The sequence below is a fragment of the Argopecten irradians genome, chromosome 2, assembly GCF_041381155.1.
Source record: "Argopecten irradians isolate NY chromosome 2, Ai_NY, whole genome shotgun sequence".
Classification (NCBI taxonomy): Eukaryota; Metazoa; Mollusca; class Bivalvia; order Pectinida; family Pectinidae; genus Argopecten; species Argopecten irradians.
The window spans coordinates 27434653-27453594 of record NC_091135.1 but is presented as its reverse complement, the minus strand read 5'-3'; the positions used below and the strand labels follow the sequence as shown (position 1 = coordinate 27453594).

At 35.6% G+C, this 18942-nt stretch overlaps 1 protein-coding gene across 1 annotated transcript in view; it reads left to right on the top strand.

The window, feature by feature from the left end:
• Positions 1 to 18942, top strand: part of LOC138315005 (galanin receptor 2a-like) — a 99081-nt gene that overhangs the window by 35282 nt on the left and 44857 nt on the right. The window contains exon 2 of the mRNA XM_069255711.1: positions 6310 to 6680. Coding sequence (XP_069111812.1) covers positions 6324 to 6680 — 357 coding nt within the window. The 5' untranslated portion in view covers positions 6310 to 6323. The remainder of the gene's footprint in view (positions 1 to 6309; positions 6681 to 18942) is intronic.

Here is an 18942-nt window from a genome sequence, read left to right as displayed (position 1 = left end):
CTAAGATAATATATCTGTTGTTTGCTGTTTGGTTGTTATTTGCCAGACGTTCAAATACTGAATTGCCAAACCACATGTTGCCAATGTCTATACATTGCTGCTTAAACGTCGTTATCGTAACACGATTTCGATATGTAATTATAACCTTATGCTGAAGTCCCATTTAACCAATTTTAAATGGAATACATTTAGTGATTCAATGTTTAACATCTGTAAACAATATCACGAACGTCAGAACTTTGCATGAAACATTTAAATCAAAGAATACCGTTATTAACCTATCGGGGTTTAGCTCTATAAACCATTGTTTTGTTTAGATTTGTGTAACGTTAAAAAGGGCGGGGGCGTATCTAACCGATATTAACATATGAAAGGAAACACTATTAATGAATACCAGACTATTTTAGAAATCAGTAATGTGAAATATTTCTTAAAATTATAAGTTATCATTATTATTATATAACAGTAAATATTTACCAATGATAGTTTAAAACCAGTTTTTGTATGCCTCTCTTCTAATCAACAGGCAATATACTAAGTTAATGGTTTGATTAGATTTAATGTCTTACTAACAGCTAGTGTAATTGAAGGACGGCCTCCCCAATGTTCTGCGCATGTGGATGTTTGTATGTTTTAAAAGGCTGTGAATTAAACATGTTGTGCCTTGTAATATTGGAACTATTTGAACTTTTTTATAGTGCTCAATGAAACATGGCACCGAAAGACATCGGACAATACATAATACTAACAACAGATTAACCAGATAGTAGATAACCTAGATATTTTGCTTTTACATGTTGATATGCAATAATGATTTTGTAAGTATTTCAAATCTTAATTGTCGCAGAAAATAGTAATATTTGAGCCAGTTTGTCTACCATCTGATCAAACGCAAAACATTTATTGGTTTTTAAAGTTGTGTTGAATAAAATTCTGCTCCCTCTATCTCCCTAATTCCATCCCAATAACTTTATTACGCAAATATATAACTTAATGCAATATACATGTAATATGATATACAACTGTATTTACTTATTCAAACGTTTTAAGCAATCGGTTATAATGATTTAATATATATCGCGGATATTTCTTTTAAGTATGATAATTTTGTTGTGTATTATATAATAATCTTAGCAAGAAGACATAATAGATTGAAATACCACTTTGCTCGATGTTTGTATTTTTGAACGGGATAGTTTTTATAGGATTGAAATATTGTCCGATTTTTGTGGTCATAAAATCAGACACATAATACATTTTTATGATCTGAAATATTTTTAAGGATACATATACAATTATCCGGCTATTTCGATTAAGAATGTTTGACTCAAAAACATAAACGGTCAATTCAAAGACATTCATGCAATTTAATCTCGAATATCCTTGTCATGAATTGTCGTGCTATAATATCATATATACCTGATAATAGTTTAACACGCACTAGGAGACCCTATAAATACCGACGAGTACACACAGATCGCCATGTAAAGTTATTTCTGTGTTTAACAGCGGACAATAAGCCGGATGATGTTGATGGTGTGTCGTCCCTTGCCAAGGGTTTCAGACACTGTCACATCTGAGGGACAGGTTCACTGGTCCGAATCGATGGCGTGATAGGTTCTACAGATAGTGTTTGATATCACTCCACCTTAATGACGTGGCAGGGAATTAATTATCGCCGGTCTTCAAAGACACCAAAACATCATTTGTAGATTTATTTCCACGCCAAGACTTTGACATGGACACTAATGTGTCAATTGTAGGTCTGCATCTCCAGCATACCCTACAAAAAGCTCGCTTCATTAACAATCGATAATACGTCTCGTGATGTTATGACCTTAGTGGACTGCGCCGAATCTATTAGTGATCTCTCCGAGAACTACTGGAACAAGACACAAACTCTAATGTATATCACTGACGCTGAAAACATATTCATTAATATTTGTATGTCATTTTAGCATTGCATTTATTTGTTGCAAAAAATAATTTTGTATCACAGGCATGCCTTGGGTAATTCAAAAATAACGTTAATTCAGTGTAATACATTACAATAGTAATTGAGGTAATTGAGGCAAATTTTAAAATACAATGTTATGGTAATTCAATCAATTACATTACAAACAACGCATGTAATACGCTATTATTTTCAATTAGATATATTATTACTTTATTATCATTCTCAATAGAATAAGTGTATCATTCGACTACATTTTCGAAATTTCAATTTGTTTTATTTTAGATGTTATTTGTGTTTAGTTTTCTAGTATACCTTTTCTGTAACATGTTAAAGTTAACTTTGCGCTATGCCATGTATACATGTATGTACGCGCATTTATGAGACATTTCGACTTGATCGATGTCGCATTTGAAGGAGTGTCATTTTGGGCCATATAGTGGCTATGAACGGTACATTTAGGGCCATATAGTGGCTATGAACGGTACATTTTGTTTACAGATATCAGGTTAAGACATCATGATATGACATACGATTATGGTCAGGCATTCATAAGGTCTGTTTGGTATCTTGATTTCTTTGAAAAAATGTCGTATTTAGAAAGTAACAAAACCAGAATATTGAGTAAAAGAGGTAATTTCAATAATATAACACTATAAAAAGGACCGGAGATCCAATATACCACATTTACCGTGCACCGAGATAAGACCGCCCTTAAAGATGGCCCACCGCTAACAAATGGTAGTTTTCTCTGTCAAAAACAGGAGCAAATGTTTTAGTTACTTTATTCAGTACAAAAGTTACTTACTTTACACCATTTCTACTATTGAATAGTTTGAACTTCTAATTTTACGTCAATATAGAAATATTAAAAATGATAAAAAAAAATATAAAAAAAAAAAAACGAAAAAAAAAAAAAAAACAACTCGTAGCACTATGTCCAACACGGAATGAAGTATTGATTGCGCATTCAACAAAAAAGCAAAATAATTCATTTCACATTATTTTTGTGTTGAACACATATATACATGATTAAACATGTTAAAATGATGAGTATTGTTATGCGCTGTCGGTGATGGAGCATCTTTAAATGACTTTAACTGTAGAATGTTAACAAACTAAACATAATTCAGTTAGTTTTCACGGGTTTAGTGTCGATGACGGTTGATTGGACATGACTAGGTTACAAAATAAAACATTGTGACACGTGTTAAAAGGAAGTATTTAAAGGTCATACGGTAATACCGTGTGTTAAGTCTGTAGTGTATTTGTGTAACGTTTATATAATAATACAATGTGACACGTGTATAGGACAAGTGTATAAAGGTAATAAAATAATACAATGTGACACGTATATAGGGCAAATGTATGAAGGTTATAAAATAATGATTTGTGACACGTGTGTAGTTTATTGAAGTTTTGAAATAATACACTGTGACACGTGTATAGTGGAGTTGTATAAAGGTCAAACAAAAATATAATTTTAAGTGTATAAAAGTCATATAATAATACAATGTGGTATGTGTGTATTCCAAGTGTATAAAAGGTCATACTACAATACAAGTGTTTAGGAGAATTGTGTAAAGGTTATAAAATGATGCAATGTGACGAGTGTGTAGTGTATAGAGGTCAAACAATAATACAATGTGGTACGTGTGTATTGGAAGTGTATAAAAGGTCATACTACAATACAAGTGTTTAGGCGAATTGTATAAAGGTTATAAAATAATACAATGTGACATGTTTGTAGTGAATACTAAGGTTATAAAATAATTCATTGTGACACGTGTAATGTATACAATATTTAATCCATAGGGGGGCGGACCCGGCGTACGCCCCCCCTAAAATAGGAGAGAGAAAAAAAGAGAAAAGGGAAAAAGAAAGAGGGGAGGGAAGGAAAAGAAGGAAGAAAGAAAAAATAGAGGGAGAAAGGAAAAGGGGAAAAAATAAGGAATTAGATAAAGAGTGAGAATTAGACAGAAAGCTCCATTTCCTACCTTTACCGTTTGATGTTATCATTTTAAAATCTAAATGTATTCGACTTTGTGGTACATACATGCATGAACATAAGATTTTATCTCCATCGCTTAAAAGGTACAATGTAAATTCCTTCAAGTGTTTACTTTTTCCTAAAAAAAAACCCGATAAAATCCCAATATATTAGATAATTTATTGTCATTAATATTCAATATTGACAGGTTATATCTCGATATCCTTAGCAAAGAAAAGAAAAGGGGGAGGGGATGGGTATAAGGAATTGTAGCTGGCCATGAGTCTTCGCTAGTTGACTATATGTCATGCCCTTCGTTTTCCAGGTTGTAAATGATATAATACACATTTTTGATTCAGCATTAAAGTCATGTATTAAATCCGACTATCAATTCACAAATGTGTGCGTACTTTCAAAACGCCAGTTACAAGATTTTACTGACGTCGAATGCTTCTAGAAGCTTTTTATTTGTCCTAAGAAAATGTGTGTAAAGAAAAAAGTGGAAAATCAAAACAAATGGAGAACCAAATGCGACAGAAAATGAGAGCTTCTAGGGGTCTGGGTGCACACCATGGCCAGATGCCTTCTTTTTTTGTTTCAACAAAAACATATCTTACCGATAATGTTATAAGATGGGACAAACGTTGTTAAAAAATTAATGCACATGACAAAAGGCTCCCTATTAGAAAACAGGATGATAGTAATAATTCCAGGCAGCGTCTGGCCATAGACAGACCACTAGCCTACTTTTCTGTCATTGTCCAATACACGAATTATGAAGATTGTGTATGTTAGTGAAAATAAATTATCTAATCCGACAAATAATGTATAAAAGTAAAAGCTTATATCGTTAAAAAAGTTCACATACATTTTTATTAGTCCTATAAAAAACTAAAAAAATAGGCGACCCCTAGCTGCAATATTGTAGCTCAAAAGTATTTTAGACTGAAAATGGTGTCTTCTTTAGAGCTACAATTGTTCCTTATTACTGCAAATGGAGCAAAGTGATGATTATGTAAACCATTATAAAACGTTTGTTTTACATTTTATCGTACTTGTTTGATATAGTTTACCTACTAGGCAATAAAAACGAACCACATAAAATATCAAATTCTCATCGAGGCATTATTTGTTTACATTATACATATGAAGGTCTTTCAGAAGGGAATTTATACGGCAAGTTCACAAAATGTGATTTTGACGTTTTATGAGCGGTACGGTAGATAGTAAGCATGGTATTTATGTTTGTTTTGGACAAAAATAATATGTAAATGCATAGTAGGCCGGGTACGTATATTCGTTCTAGGCGGCCCCCAGACCCCCATCCTTTTCTTTGCTTCGTGCCTCTATAAATATTTAGATTTTAGGCAGTGCAATTCTGTAACTTTATATTCAAAATATGACATTAGACGTCAAAAATAATAAACGAATATTTTTACATGGCTTCAAATATTTTTTGGGAAAAGTGTACATGAAGTCCTCAGAAAGCAGGATTTATTAGCATTTATTCGAGGGCTTCTGGGGGCCTAGGCGGCCCCCAGACCCGCACCCTTCATCGCTTTATGTCCATATAAATATTAAGATTTTGATATTGCAATTCTGTAAGTAAAAATTTAAATCAAAACTTTAAATAAAAAATATGACACTTGACACGAAAACCATAAATTATTTTCTGGAAAATGTGTTCATGAAATCCTCAGAATGCAGGATTTTGCACCATTTATTCTAGAGCTTCTGGGGGCCTAGGCGGCCCCCAGACCCCTCGCCTGATTTGCTTGGTCACACGCCCCCTCTAACCTCAAAACCTGAATCCGCCCCTGTAATGTATACAATAAATAATACAATGTGAAATCTCCCCTGGTTTCAATGTTTACTGTCATTTATCCACATGGTACTCCTACACTAAACTATAGTTAAGTTCTATCCGTGGATTGATATTACTTTAACCTACTGTATCTCTGCTTGTTAAGAAACCGAATGTACTATACCTTTACAACTACTTTTACACTATTATTTGTCCATGAAAATAGTCAGCACTTCTTGTATAAACGTTGTAGTTGTCTTTTCAGATACGAGATACCATTGATATGTATAACACATTACTTTAAACCTATTGTCAATTTATAGCCTTTTGATAGCGAGCTGCTACCATACATCAATAATCTATTGATGTTAATACTAAATCGTAACATTAATATGTGGAAGTTTATTATTTTATGGTCACTGATCGACTTTTAATGCAATGTAATGATATAACAGATGTTTACAAGACACCGCAACTTATATGTTTATCAAGAAATATCGGCTATCACAAGGGCATTTGTGTGATACTATGTTTAATATAATCTTATTATTATTATTTTAGATCTTAACTCCACGATGACGACAATAGATTTCGGATACCCGACCAGTACTTTTCAGCCCCCAAACATGACAACATCATCAAGTGGAGAGGACAATATGACACAACCGGAAGAGGCTCTTACAGCTGACGGCATCATTGTACCGGTGATCTGGGCTCTTCTGGTGATTATAGGGACGATTGGAAATGGCATAGTGATATATATACTTAGTCGATACGGCGAACGAACTGTGACTAATATATACGTTGTCAACCTTGCCTTCTCCGATCTCACCTTCATTGTAATAGTGCTGCCGATCACCGCCATTCACTTCGTTATACCGACGTACATGTTCGGCGAGGTGGTCTGTAGGATCAGTATCTATCTTATATACGTAAGTAACTTTCATATAAAAAGTCCTCTTACCCAGTTTTACTACTTACGTTCATGGAATATATGCAGGTAATTCGTGTTTATAACGAACTTGCTCTTATGCATCCTCCATCTTGTCACATAAACAACAAAAATGATTTGTGTAAAATGGCCATCTGGTGATGACATTTAATATTACATGAAATATATTGTAAATGAATAATATGTCATACTGACTTAGGCATAGCATTATTTCATATCGGAGACACTTAGTAAAATATAGAAAAGCATTAGCGAGTTTTACCAAACCTCTGCTGTGACAAATTCAAAAACATAAAAACACAACAAAGAAAAAAGCATAAGATAATAATTAAACAACCAGAGTAAAATAATAGAGCATGGGTGGAAATATAAATTTATATAAGAGAAATTATTATCAATAAAAGGATGAATTCAGGTTGGAAGAGGGTGTGCTATTGCCAAAATCATAGATTTGAGCTCGCACTTTATCAACAAAATGGCGCCTGAAAATTTTTTGTACCCATGATCCTTTATTCCTATCGGTAAAGGGAAGTAATCCCTTCAATAAATTCGGCTACTAGAAGAAAGGGAGAAAACTCCTACAAAGTATTTATGAAAGTATCAATTATGCATAAATTAAGCTAAGTGCTAAGCTCCCTTTTATGCACCCTCCATCTTGTCACATAAACAACAAAAATGGCTACCGGATGGTGACATTGCATGTGTATTCTCGCGAATTCGTCTGATGTTAACGCTACCACTGTTCTCTCCAATACTTAACCGTTAGACAAAATAACACAGCAATAACAATGACATTATTTAATGATATAAATAGTTGTTGACGGGTTCACATGTACCCATCAGGTATCACACTCTCATTCAGAAAACGTATTAGCTATTCTACACGACCTTCATTATTATTAAGATAATTATTGTTTGTATAGTTTGATGCACTAACGCTGAAAGACAGTCACACGTACCCAACGATTGTTTTTGATGCCCCATTTCGCATGATCGTAGATATTGACTAAATTTAGAATCTGAGTTTTTTTCGTCAGCCTAACGTCTCCCTTGACATCGTCACCACACTTTTGGATTGACGTTAAGCACTGTGTCCTGCCTCCTCGAAAAGACGAATCCTGTTGCATCAAAGTGGTAGTTTCTGCTCCTGCGTAAAACTCAACATTACTGGAGTTTGACAATTGTTTCTCACGGTTTTATTACATGTGATACACAATCGTACACATCGCACCCACACAATGTAGAAACGTATGACTATGAATGGATTATGATAATATGCTAACTCTGTTTCATTAAACTCCTACATTGATATCTATATTTTTTTCGTGTTCTTGTAATAGTGAAACCAAACTGTTCAAACAACAACAATCTGGCAATAAACAAATCAAACTATCATTATTGCATGCAAGTCGCAGCCTATAAATGCTGAACAAAATGCATAAGGCCTGCGTATTAACAGAATACCGGCGTATTTTCAAAGATTAGCATGCTGCATGGTATATATTTGACCTAAGCATTAACGAAAGCAAGTGGCGACTGGTTCCTATCACATACTACTGTATAGATAAACACTGCAAACTATACAGTGCACGTCGTATAGATAAATACTGCAGACTATACAGTGCACGTTGTAAAGATAAACAGACTATACAGTGCACGTCGTATAGATAAACAGACTATACAGTGCACGTCGTATAGATAAACAGACTATACAGTGCACGTCGTATAGATAAACAGACTATACAGTGCACGTCGTATAGATAAACAGACTATAACAATACAGACTATACAGTGCACGTCGTATAGATAAACAGACTATACAGTGCACGTCGTATAGGTAAACAATACAGACTATACAGTGCACGTCGTATAGATAAACAATAGACTATACAGTGCACGTCGTATAGATAAACACTACAGACTATACAGTGCACGTCGTATAGATAAACACTACAGACTATACAGTGCACGTCGTATAGATAAACACTGCAGAATATACAGTGCACGTCGTATAGATAAACACTGCAGAATATACAGTGCACGTCGTATAGATAAACACTACAGAATATACAGTGCACGTCGTATAGATAAACACTGCAGAATATACAGTGCACGTCGTATAGATAAACACTACAGAGACTATACAGTGCACGTCGTATAGATAAACACTGCAGACTATAGAGTGCACGTCGTATAGATAAACACTACAGACTATAGAGTGCACGTCGTATAGATAAACACTACAGACTATAGAGTGCTAGTCGTATAGATAAACACTACGATATAAGTGCTATCGTATAGATAAACACTACAGACTATACAGTGCACGTCGTATAGATAAACACTACAGACTATAGAGTGCTTGTCGTATAGATAAACACTACAGACTATACAGTGCACGTCGTATAGATAAACACTACAGACTATAGAGTGCTAGTCGTATAGATAAACACTACAGACTATAGAGTGCTAGTCGTATAGATAAACACTACAGACTATAGAGTGCACGTCGTATAGATAAACACTACAGACTATACAGTGCACGTCGTATAGATAAACACTACAGACTATACAGTGCACGTCGTATAGATAAACACTACAGACTATAAGTGTACGTCGTATAGATAAACACTACAGACTATACAGTGCACGTCGTATAGATAAACACTGCAGACTATAGAGTGCTAGTCGTATAGATAAACACTACAGACTATACAGTGCACGTCGTATAGATAAACACTACAGACTATACAGTGCACGTCGTATAGATAAACACTGCAGACTATAGAGTGCTAGTCGTATAGATAAACACTACAGACTATACAGTGCACGTCGTATAGATAAACACTACAGACTATACAGTGCACGTCGTATAGATAAACACTACAGACTATAGAGTGCACGTCGTATAGATAAACACTACAGACTATAGAGTGCTAGTCGTATAGATAAACACTACAGACTATACAGTGCACGTCGTATAGATAAACACTACAGACTATACAGTGCACGTCGTATAGATAAACACTACAGACTATACAGTGCACGTCGTATAGATAAACACTACAGACTATAGAGTGCACGTCGTATAGATAAACACTACAGACTATAGAGTGCTAGTCGTATAGATAAACACTACAGACTATACAGTGCACGTCGTATAGATAAACACTACAGACTATACAGTGCACGTCGTATAGATAAACACTACAGACTATACAGTGCACGTCGTATAGACATAAACTACACTACAGACTATACAGTGCACGTCGTATAGATAAACACTACAGACTATACAGTGCACGTCGTATAGATAAACACTACAGACTATACAGTGCACGTCGTATAGATAAACACTACAGACTATACAGTGCACGTCGTATAGATAAACACTACAGACTATAGAGTGCAGTCGTATAGATAAACACTCAGACTATAAGTGCACGTCGTATAGATAAACACTACAGACTATACAGTGCACGTCGTATAGATAAACACTACAGACTATACAGTGCACGTCGTATAGATAAACACTACAGACTATACAGTGCACGTCGTATAGATAAACACTACAGACTATACAGTGCACGTCGTATAGATAAACACTACAGACTATACAGTGCACGTCGTATAGATAAACACTACAGACTATACAGTGCACGTCGTATAGATAAACACTACAGACTATACAGTGCACGTCGTATAGATAAACACTACAGACTATACAGTGCACGTCGTAGAGTGCACGTCGTATAGATAAACACTGCAGACTATAGAGTGCTAGTCGTATAGATAAACACTACAGACTATACAGTGCACGTCGTATAGATAAACACTACAGACTATACAGTGCACGTCGTATAGATAAACACTACAGACTATACAGTGCTACGTCGTATAGATAAACACTACAGACTATACAGTGCACGTCTGTATAGATAAACACTACAGACTATACAGTGCACGTCGTATAGATAAACACTACAGACTATACAGTGCACGTCGTATAGATAAACACTACAGACTATACAGTGCACGTCGTATAGATAAACACTACAGACTATACAGTGCACGTCGTATAGATAAAACACTACAGACTATACAGTGCACGTCGTATAGATAAACACTACAGACTATACAGTGCACGTCGTATAGATAAACACTCAGACTATAAGTGCACGTCGTATAGATAAACACTACAGACTATAAGTGCACGTCGTATAGATAAACACTACAGACTATAAGTGCACGTCGTATAGATAAACACTACAGACTATACAGTGCAGTCGTATAGATAAACACTACAGACTATAGCAGTGCACGTCGTATAGATAAACACTACAGACTATAGAGTGCACGTCGTATAGATAAACACTACAGACTATACAGTGCACGTCGTATAGATAAACACTACAGACTATACAGTGCACGTCGTATAGATAAACACTACAGACTATACAGTGCACGTCGTATAGATAAACACTACAGACTATACAGTGCACGTCGTATAGATAAACACTACAGACTATAGAGTGCACGTCGTATAGATAAACACTACAGACTATACAGTGCACGTCGTATAGATAAACACTACAGACTATAGAGTGCACGTCGTATAGATAAACACTACAGACTATAGAGTGCACGTCGTATAGATAAACACTGCAGACTATAGAGTGCTAGTCGTATAGATAAACACTACAGACTATACAGTGCACGTCGTATAGATAAACACTACAGACTATACAGTGCACGTCGTATAGATAAACACTACAGACTATACAGTGCACGTCGTATAGATAAACACTACAGACTATACAGTGCACGTCGTATAGATAAACACTACAGACTATACAGTGCACGTCGTATAGATAAACACTACAGACTATACAGTGCACGTCGTATAGATAAACACTACAGACTATACAGTGCACGTCGTATAGATAAACACTACAGACTATACAGTGCACGTCGTATAGATAAACACTACAGACTATACAGTGCACGTCGTATAGATAAACACTACAGACTATACAGTGCACGTCGTATAGATAAACACTACAGACTATACAGTGCACGTCGTATAGATAAACACTACAGACTATACAGTGCACGTCGTATAGATAAACACTACAGACTATACAGTGCACGTCGTATAGATAAACACTACAGACTATACAGTGCACGTCGTATAGATAAAACACTACAGACTATAGAGTGCAGTATAGATAAACACTACAGACTATAGAGCAGTCGTATAGATAAACACTACAGACTATACAGTGCACGTCGTATAGATAAACACTACAGACTATACAGTGCACGTCGTATAGATAAACACTACAGACTATACAGTGCACGTCGTATAGATAAACACTACAGACTATACAGTGCACGTCGTATAGATAAACACTACAGATATACAGTGCACGTCGTATAGATAAACACTACAGACTATACAGTGCACGTCGTATAGATAAACACTACAGACTATAAACAGTACGTCGTATAGATAAACACTACAGACTATACAGTGCACGTCGTATAGATAAACACTACAGACTATACAGTGCACGTCGTATAGATAAACACTACAGACTATACAGTGCACGTCGTATAGATAAACACTACAGACTATAGAGTGCACGTCGTATAGATAAACACTACAGACTATACAGTGCACGTCGTATAGATAAACACTACAGACTATACAGTGCACGTCGTATAGATAAACACTACAGACTATAAGTGCACGTCGTATATATAAAACACTACAGACTATACAGTGCAGTCGTACGTCGTATAGATAAACACTACAGACTATACAGTGCACGTCGTATAGATAAACACTACAGACTATACAGTGCACGTCGTATAGATAAACACTACAGACTATACAGTGCACGTCGTATAGATAAACACTACAGACTATACAGTGCACGTCGTATAGATAAACACTACAGACTATACAGTGCACGTCGTATAGATAAACACTACAGACTATACAGTGCACGTCGTATAGATAAACACTACAGACTATACAGTGCACGTCGTATAGATAAACACTACAGACTATAAGTGCAGTCGTATAGATAAACACTACAGACTATAGAGTGCACGTCGTATAGATAAACACTACAGACTATAGAGTGCACGTCGTATAGATAAACACTACAGACTATACAGTGCACGTCGTATAGATAAAAACACTACAGACTATACAGTGCACGTCGTATAGATAAACACTACAGACTATACAGTGCACGTCGTATAGATAAACACTACAGACTATACAGTGCACGTCGTATAGATAAACACTACAGACTATACAGTGCACGTCGTATAGATAAACACTACAGATATAGATTACATGCTAGTCGTATAGATAAACACTACAGACTATAGAGTGCACGTCGTATAGATAAACACTACAGACTATACAGTGCACGTCGTATAGATAAACACTACAGACTATACAGTGCACGTCGTATAGATAAACACTACAGACTATACAGTGCTAGTCGTATAGATAAACACTACAGACTATACAGTGCACGTCGTATAGATAAACACTACAGACTATACAGTGCACGTCGTATAGATAAACACTACAGACTATACAGTGCACGTCGTATAGATAAACACTACAGACTATACAGTGCACGTCGTATAGATAAACACTACAGACTATAAGTGCACGTCGTATAGATAAACACTACAGACTATACAGTGCTAGTGTCGTATAGATAAACACTACAGACTATACAGTGCACGTCGTATAGATAAACACTACAGACTATACAGTGCACGTCGTATAGATAAACACTACAGACTATACAGTGCACGTCGTATAGATAAACACTACAGACTATACAGTGCACGTCGTATAGATAAACACTGCAGACTATACAGTGCACGTCGTATAGATAAACACTGCAGACTATACAGTGCACGTCGTATAGATAAACACTACAGACTATACAGTGCACGTCGTATAGATAAACACTACAGACTATACAGTGCACGTCGTATAGATAAACACTACAGACTATACAGTGCACGTCGTATAGATAAACACTACAGACTATAAGTGCACGTCGTATAGATAAACACTACAGACTATAAGTGCACGTCGTATAGATAAACACTACAGACTATACAGTGCACGTCGTATAGATAAACACTGCACGACTATACAGTGCACGTCGTATAGATAAACTCAGACTATAAGTGCATCGTATAGAAACACTGCAGACTATACAGTATCGTATAGTAAACACGACTCGTATAGATAAACACGCAGACTATACAGTGCAGTCGTATAGATAAACACTCAGACTATACAGTGCACGTCGTATAGATAAACACTGCAGACTATACAGTGCTCGTATAGATAAACACTGCACGACTATACAGTACACGTCGTATAGATAAACACTGCAGACTATACAGTGCACGTCGTATAGATAAACACTGCAGACTATACAGTACACGTCGTATAGATAAACACTGCAGACTATACAGTGCACGTCGTATAGATAAACACTGCAGACTATACAGTGCACGTCGTATAGATAAACACTGCAGACTATACAGTACACGTCGTATAGATAAACACTGCAGACTATACAGTGCACGTCGTATAGATAAACACTGCAGACTATACAGTGCACGTCGTATAGATAAACACTGCAGACTATACAGTGCACGTCGTATAGATAAACACTGCAGACTATACAGTGCACGTCGTATAGATAAACACTGCAGACTATACAGTGCACGTCGTATAGATAAACACTGCAGACTATACAGTGCACGTCGTATAGATAAACACTGCAGACTATACAGTGCACGTCGTATAGATAAACACTGCAGACTATACAGTGTACGTCGTATAGATAAACACTACAGAATATACAGTGCACGTCGTATAGATAAACACTACAGACTATAGAGTCCACGTCGTATAGATAAACACTACAGACTATACAGTGCACGTCGTATAGATAAACACTACAGACTATACAGTGCACGTCGTATAGATGAACACTACAGACTATAGAGTCCACGTCGTATAGATAAACACTACAGACTATACAGTGCACGTCGTATAGATAAACACTGCAGACTATACATAGTGCACGTCGTATAGATAAACAGACTATACAGTGCACGTCGTATAGATAAACAGACTATACAGTGCACGTCGTATAGATAAACAGACATACAGTGCACGTCGTATAGATGAACACTACAGCATACAGTGCACGTCGTAACACTGCAGAATATACAGTGCACTTTTTGAAATGATAAACGTGCCCGCAGTGTATGTTTGATTTCAAAGTTAACATATATACACGCTATTTGGAAAAGGAGGAGTGTCAATATGGGTCCTCTGATGGTCATGACCGATAAGCATTATTATACGTTTATAGATACTCGGGGGTTAGGACAAAATGATATGAAATAGGATTAAAGTCAGGTCTGAGTCCTTTGTGAGTTATGGTGGGGGTTTAAACAGGAGAGGCATTTTCCTGTTTTGTCCAGTTTTATTGGAAACAAATATATTTTTGAATGATTTTTAATGACTTATAATGCATTTATATGTTTGAAATAAAACATTTTGGAAAATATAACTTAGGGACTAAAAATAAATCAGTGACCTTATGTTGTAAAATGTCAATTATGTAAGAAAAAAGTTTATCTGTCAGTTTTAAGACGACCCATCCTACATACCATGTATAGTGTGTGTGTGTGTGTGTGTGTGTGTGTGTAGTGGGAGTCTTCGGTATATTAAGTGTTGTGTTCCAATGTGAGAATGGGACTATTTCCCTTTTTATAGCTTGCTGATGAAAATGCTGTCAAAGTTTGTCGAGTTTATAACCGGTCACATTACACTGCCAACGGGTAAACCAGTCGTCCCAATCCTTTAATACTGAGCGATAAGCAGGAGCAGAAACTACCACATTTATAGACAATGTTGTGTCTCGGATGTAACTGATTCTAGTACCCTGTACCCTGTACCCTGTACCCTGTACCCTGTACCCTGTACCCTGTACCCTGTACCCTGTACCCTGTACCCCCTACCCACTACATGAGTTGCTATTACGGACTATCGGCTTGCGCATGCGCGGGTTATGACGCCTTAGATGTTTGAGTGAATTACAATAGATTATGAAGGAATCTTATTACTTGATATAAAAGCAATTTTTCAATTACTTTCATACCAATGGCAGTCGGTAAATATATTCCGAGTCATACTTGCATACCCTGTACCCTGTACCCTGTACCTTGTACCCTGTACCCTGTACCCTCTACCCTGTACCCTCTACCCTGTACCCTGTACCCTCTACCCTGTACCCTCTACCCTGTACCCTGTACCCTCTACCCTCTACCCTCTACCCTCTACCCCCTACCCACTACATGAATTGCTATTACGGACTATCGGCTTGCGCATGCGCGGGTTATGACGCCTTAGATGTTTGAGTGAATTACAATAGATTATGAAGGAATCTTATTACTTGATATAAAAGCAATTTTTCAATTACTTTCATACCAATGGCAGTCGGTAAATATATTCCGAGTCATACTTGCATACCTTGTACCCTGTACCCTGTACCCTGTACCCTGTACCCCCTACCCACTACATTAGTTGCTATTACGGACTATCGGCTTGCTCATGCGCGGGTTATGACGCCTTAGATGTTCCGAGTGAATTACAATAGATTATAAAGGAATCGTTTCAAGGAACATCTTATTAATCAAAATCAAGATATTTCTCAATTACTTTCCTGACAATGGCAGTCAGTCATTAGATGTATTGTCATGTTGTATAGCACGAGTTGGAAGGGGTGACCGCATTTTGATGTTGATCGAAAATTCAATACGGCTGCCATAACGTCATACCACAAAAGTTTGAAATAACTATAAATAAAAAAATGATTGAGATACAGGAAAAAATTTTCATGATGAATGTAAATATGATTAAAGACTTACTTTTTTTCTAATATATCGTTATTAGATCAAATAAAAAAGTTCGCTATCGGGTCAAAGTTCACCTTTTTTCATTTTTGAAAAATATAGCCTGTATGCGGGGCAACTTCACCCAATATAAAAATGTACGTTTATACACACGCGCATGCGAGCGTCATTGATGTTTCAATACCAATACTGCTGTATTTAGCACTTTGCTTGTTAAATTCATCGAAGACAGCAAATAATAAAAACATGCTTTATTTGACTTAATATCATTAATTACAATTGTACATAGGTACATGTAATATGTAATATTGCTCTCACATCTTCAAACTCAAGAACATGTAATCATTAACGGATGACGAAACGTCCGCAATGCACTTTCCCAATTTAGCATTTACATTAACTTTGTCAAAATTACACCATGCACGCATTTTTACACAGATTCCAAATCATCATATTCTATATCCATACAGTTACAAGCTTAAAGATATAATGTAATGATCTACAGAATGTTAAATCAAATACATTGCACAACTTTTATTGTATGTCGTTCAGCAGGTAAATATATTTTCGCGACTGTATATGTTACAATTTACATTTGTTAAGAAAGATTTAGCTCTTGCAATATGTATTTTGAACAACAAGAGGCCCATGGACCTTAACAGGAATGTGACAAGATGTTTTAAAAAGTTTTCCCTGGGGGTCAATCATGGACGATATGTGTATAGCGTGAAACTGCCATTGCATACTGATAGTTTAAATAAAGTATGTGCTAATTCGAGATGCAATTATAATAAACCATGCTCAAAAGTGTTCATGTATTTTACATATCCTTTAACAAATAACAACCTTATTCTATGAAAGGCAATAGGAGTGTAGGTCTTGAAAATATTCCGAAATAAACCAAAGTAGCTTTGTAAATTGGTTATAAAACAAAAATATTTTCAAAGCTTTTTAAAGGCCAACACTTCTTGGAATAACTTGAATTGTTTGGTAATTTAACTAACTACAAAATCAAATGTTTTGAAATTAACCAAATTAGATGTGTACATTGATAATGAAACAACAAGTTATACAAAGCTTCTTTAAGGCCAACATTTCTTGGAATAAATACAATTATTAAATAATCTAAACAAACCACAAAACCAAATGTTTTGATAGAGTATGTGAAACAAACATTAAATCTTGATACAAGTATGCATAACCACATGACATAATCTCTCACTTTTATTATTATTCCAGATGCAATTCTTATTGCAAAGTTATCAAAATATCATATGTATTTAGTAAATATAAAGGTATATTGTAGAATATGTCCTATAAACATTTTCTTATACATGTTTTATGTACATCCAACTAAAACGTGTGAGGCCCATTATATAAGTATGCCTCTTATAATAATATTATAGCAAGGAATGACTACAGGGATCTGAGAAACAATTACAGATTATAGTTATATTTGAACCACTGGAGTGTCTATATGTAATTGTGGAAGATTTAAATTCGTTAAAGCATGCTCTAGATGTTGCATAGTAATCTATGATAAACATTTACAGCATGGTTTTGAAGATTGTTTTATCTAGACCAGAAATACTTCAAACAAGAAGTGCAGTCCTATGACATAATGTTTTTTTCAATGTGGTAATTTTAGTGAATGTGGTATCAATCATGGATTTTAATAACTGCACTGCTTGAGCTGCCTTCTTTCACATTAAACCAATTTTAATCATTAGTGATTAGAACACCTTTAGATGTGCTTTTAAAATGGCACCATGACGGTTATTTTAATTTCAGATTGTACTGTAAACATAGCAACACTGGGTCTATGTTATATCAGGATCATTCCAGGCAAGCTTGAGAAGAGGTTCAAAATACGTTTTCAAAATAGTGGCCATCCTGGCTTTAGGATAAATCGAAAACAATAACACTACTTGGTCATGACCAGGTCAGGATTTCAGGCAAAGTTTAGCTTAATGAGAAAAAAAAGTATAAAAAAAGATATGATAACTCACAACTAAGCATTCAAAAATTAAAATCTAATTATTGATCAGACTATACAATTATAACAAAAACCGACACACAACCCATGTTTACATTATACTTGTCGCACAGTATCTACAGAACAGAACCATCGTCAGTAACCAATGTAATTAGCCTATACTATGACGTCGCGCACAATGTTCGGTCACTTTTATGTAACGTTATTGAATGTAAAAGACGTCATTATCTTATAACATGATGAGCGCAATTAATGTCATTTCCGA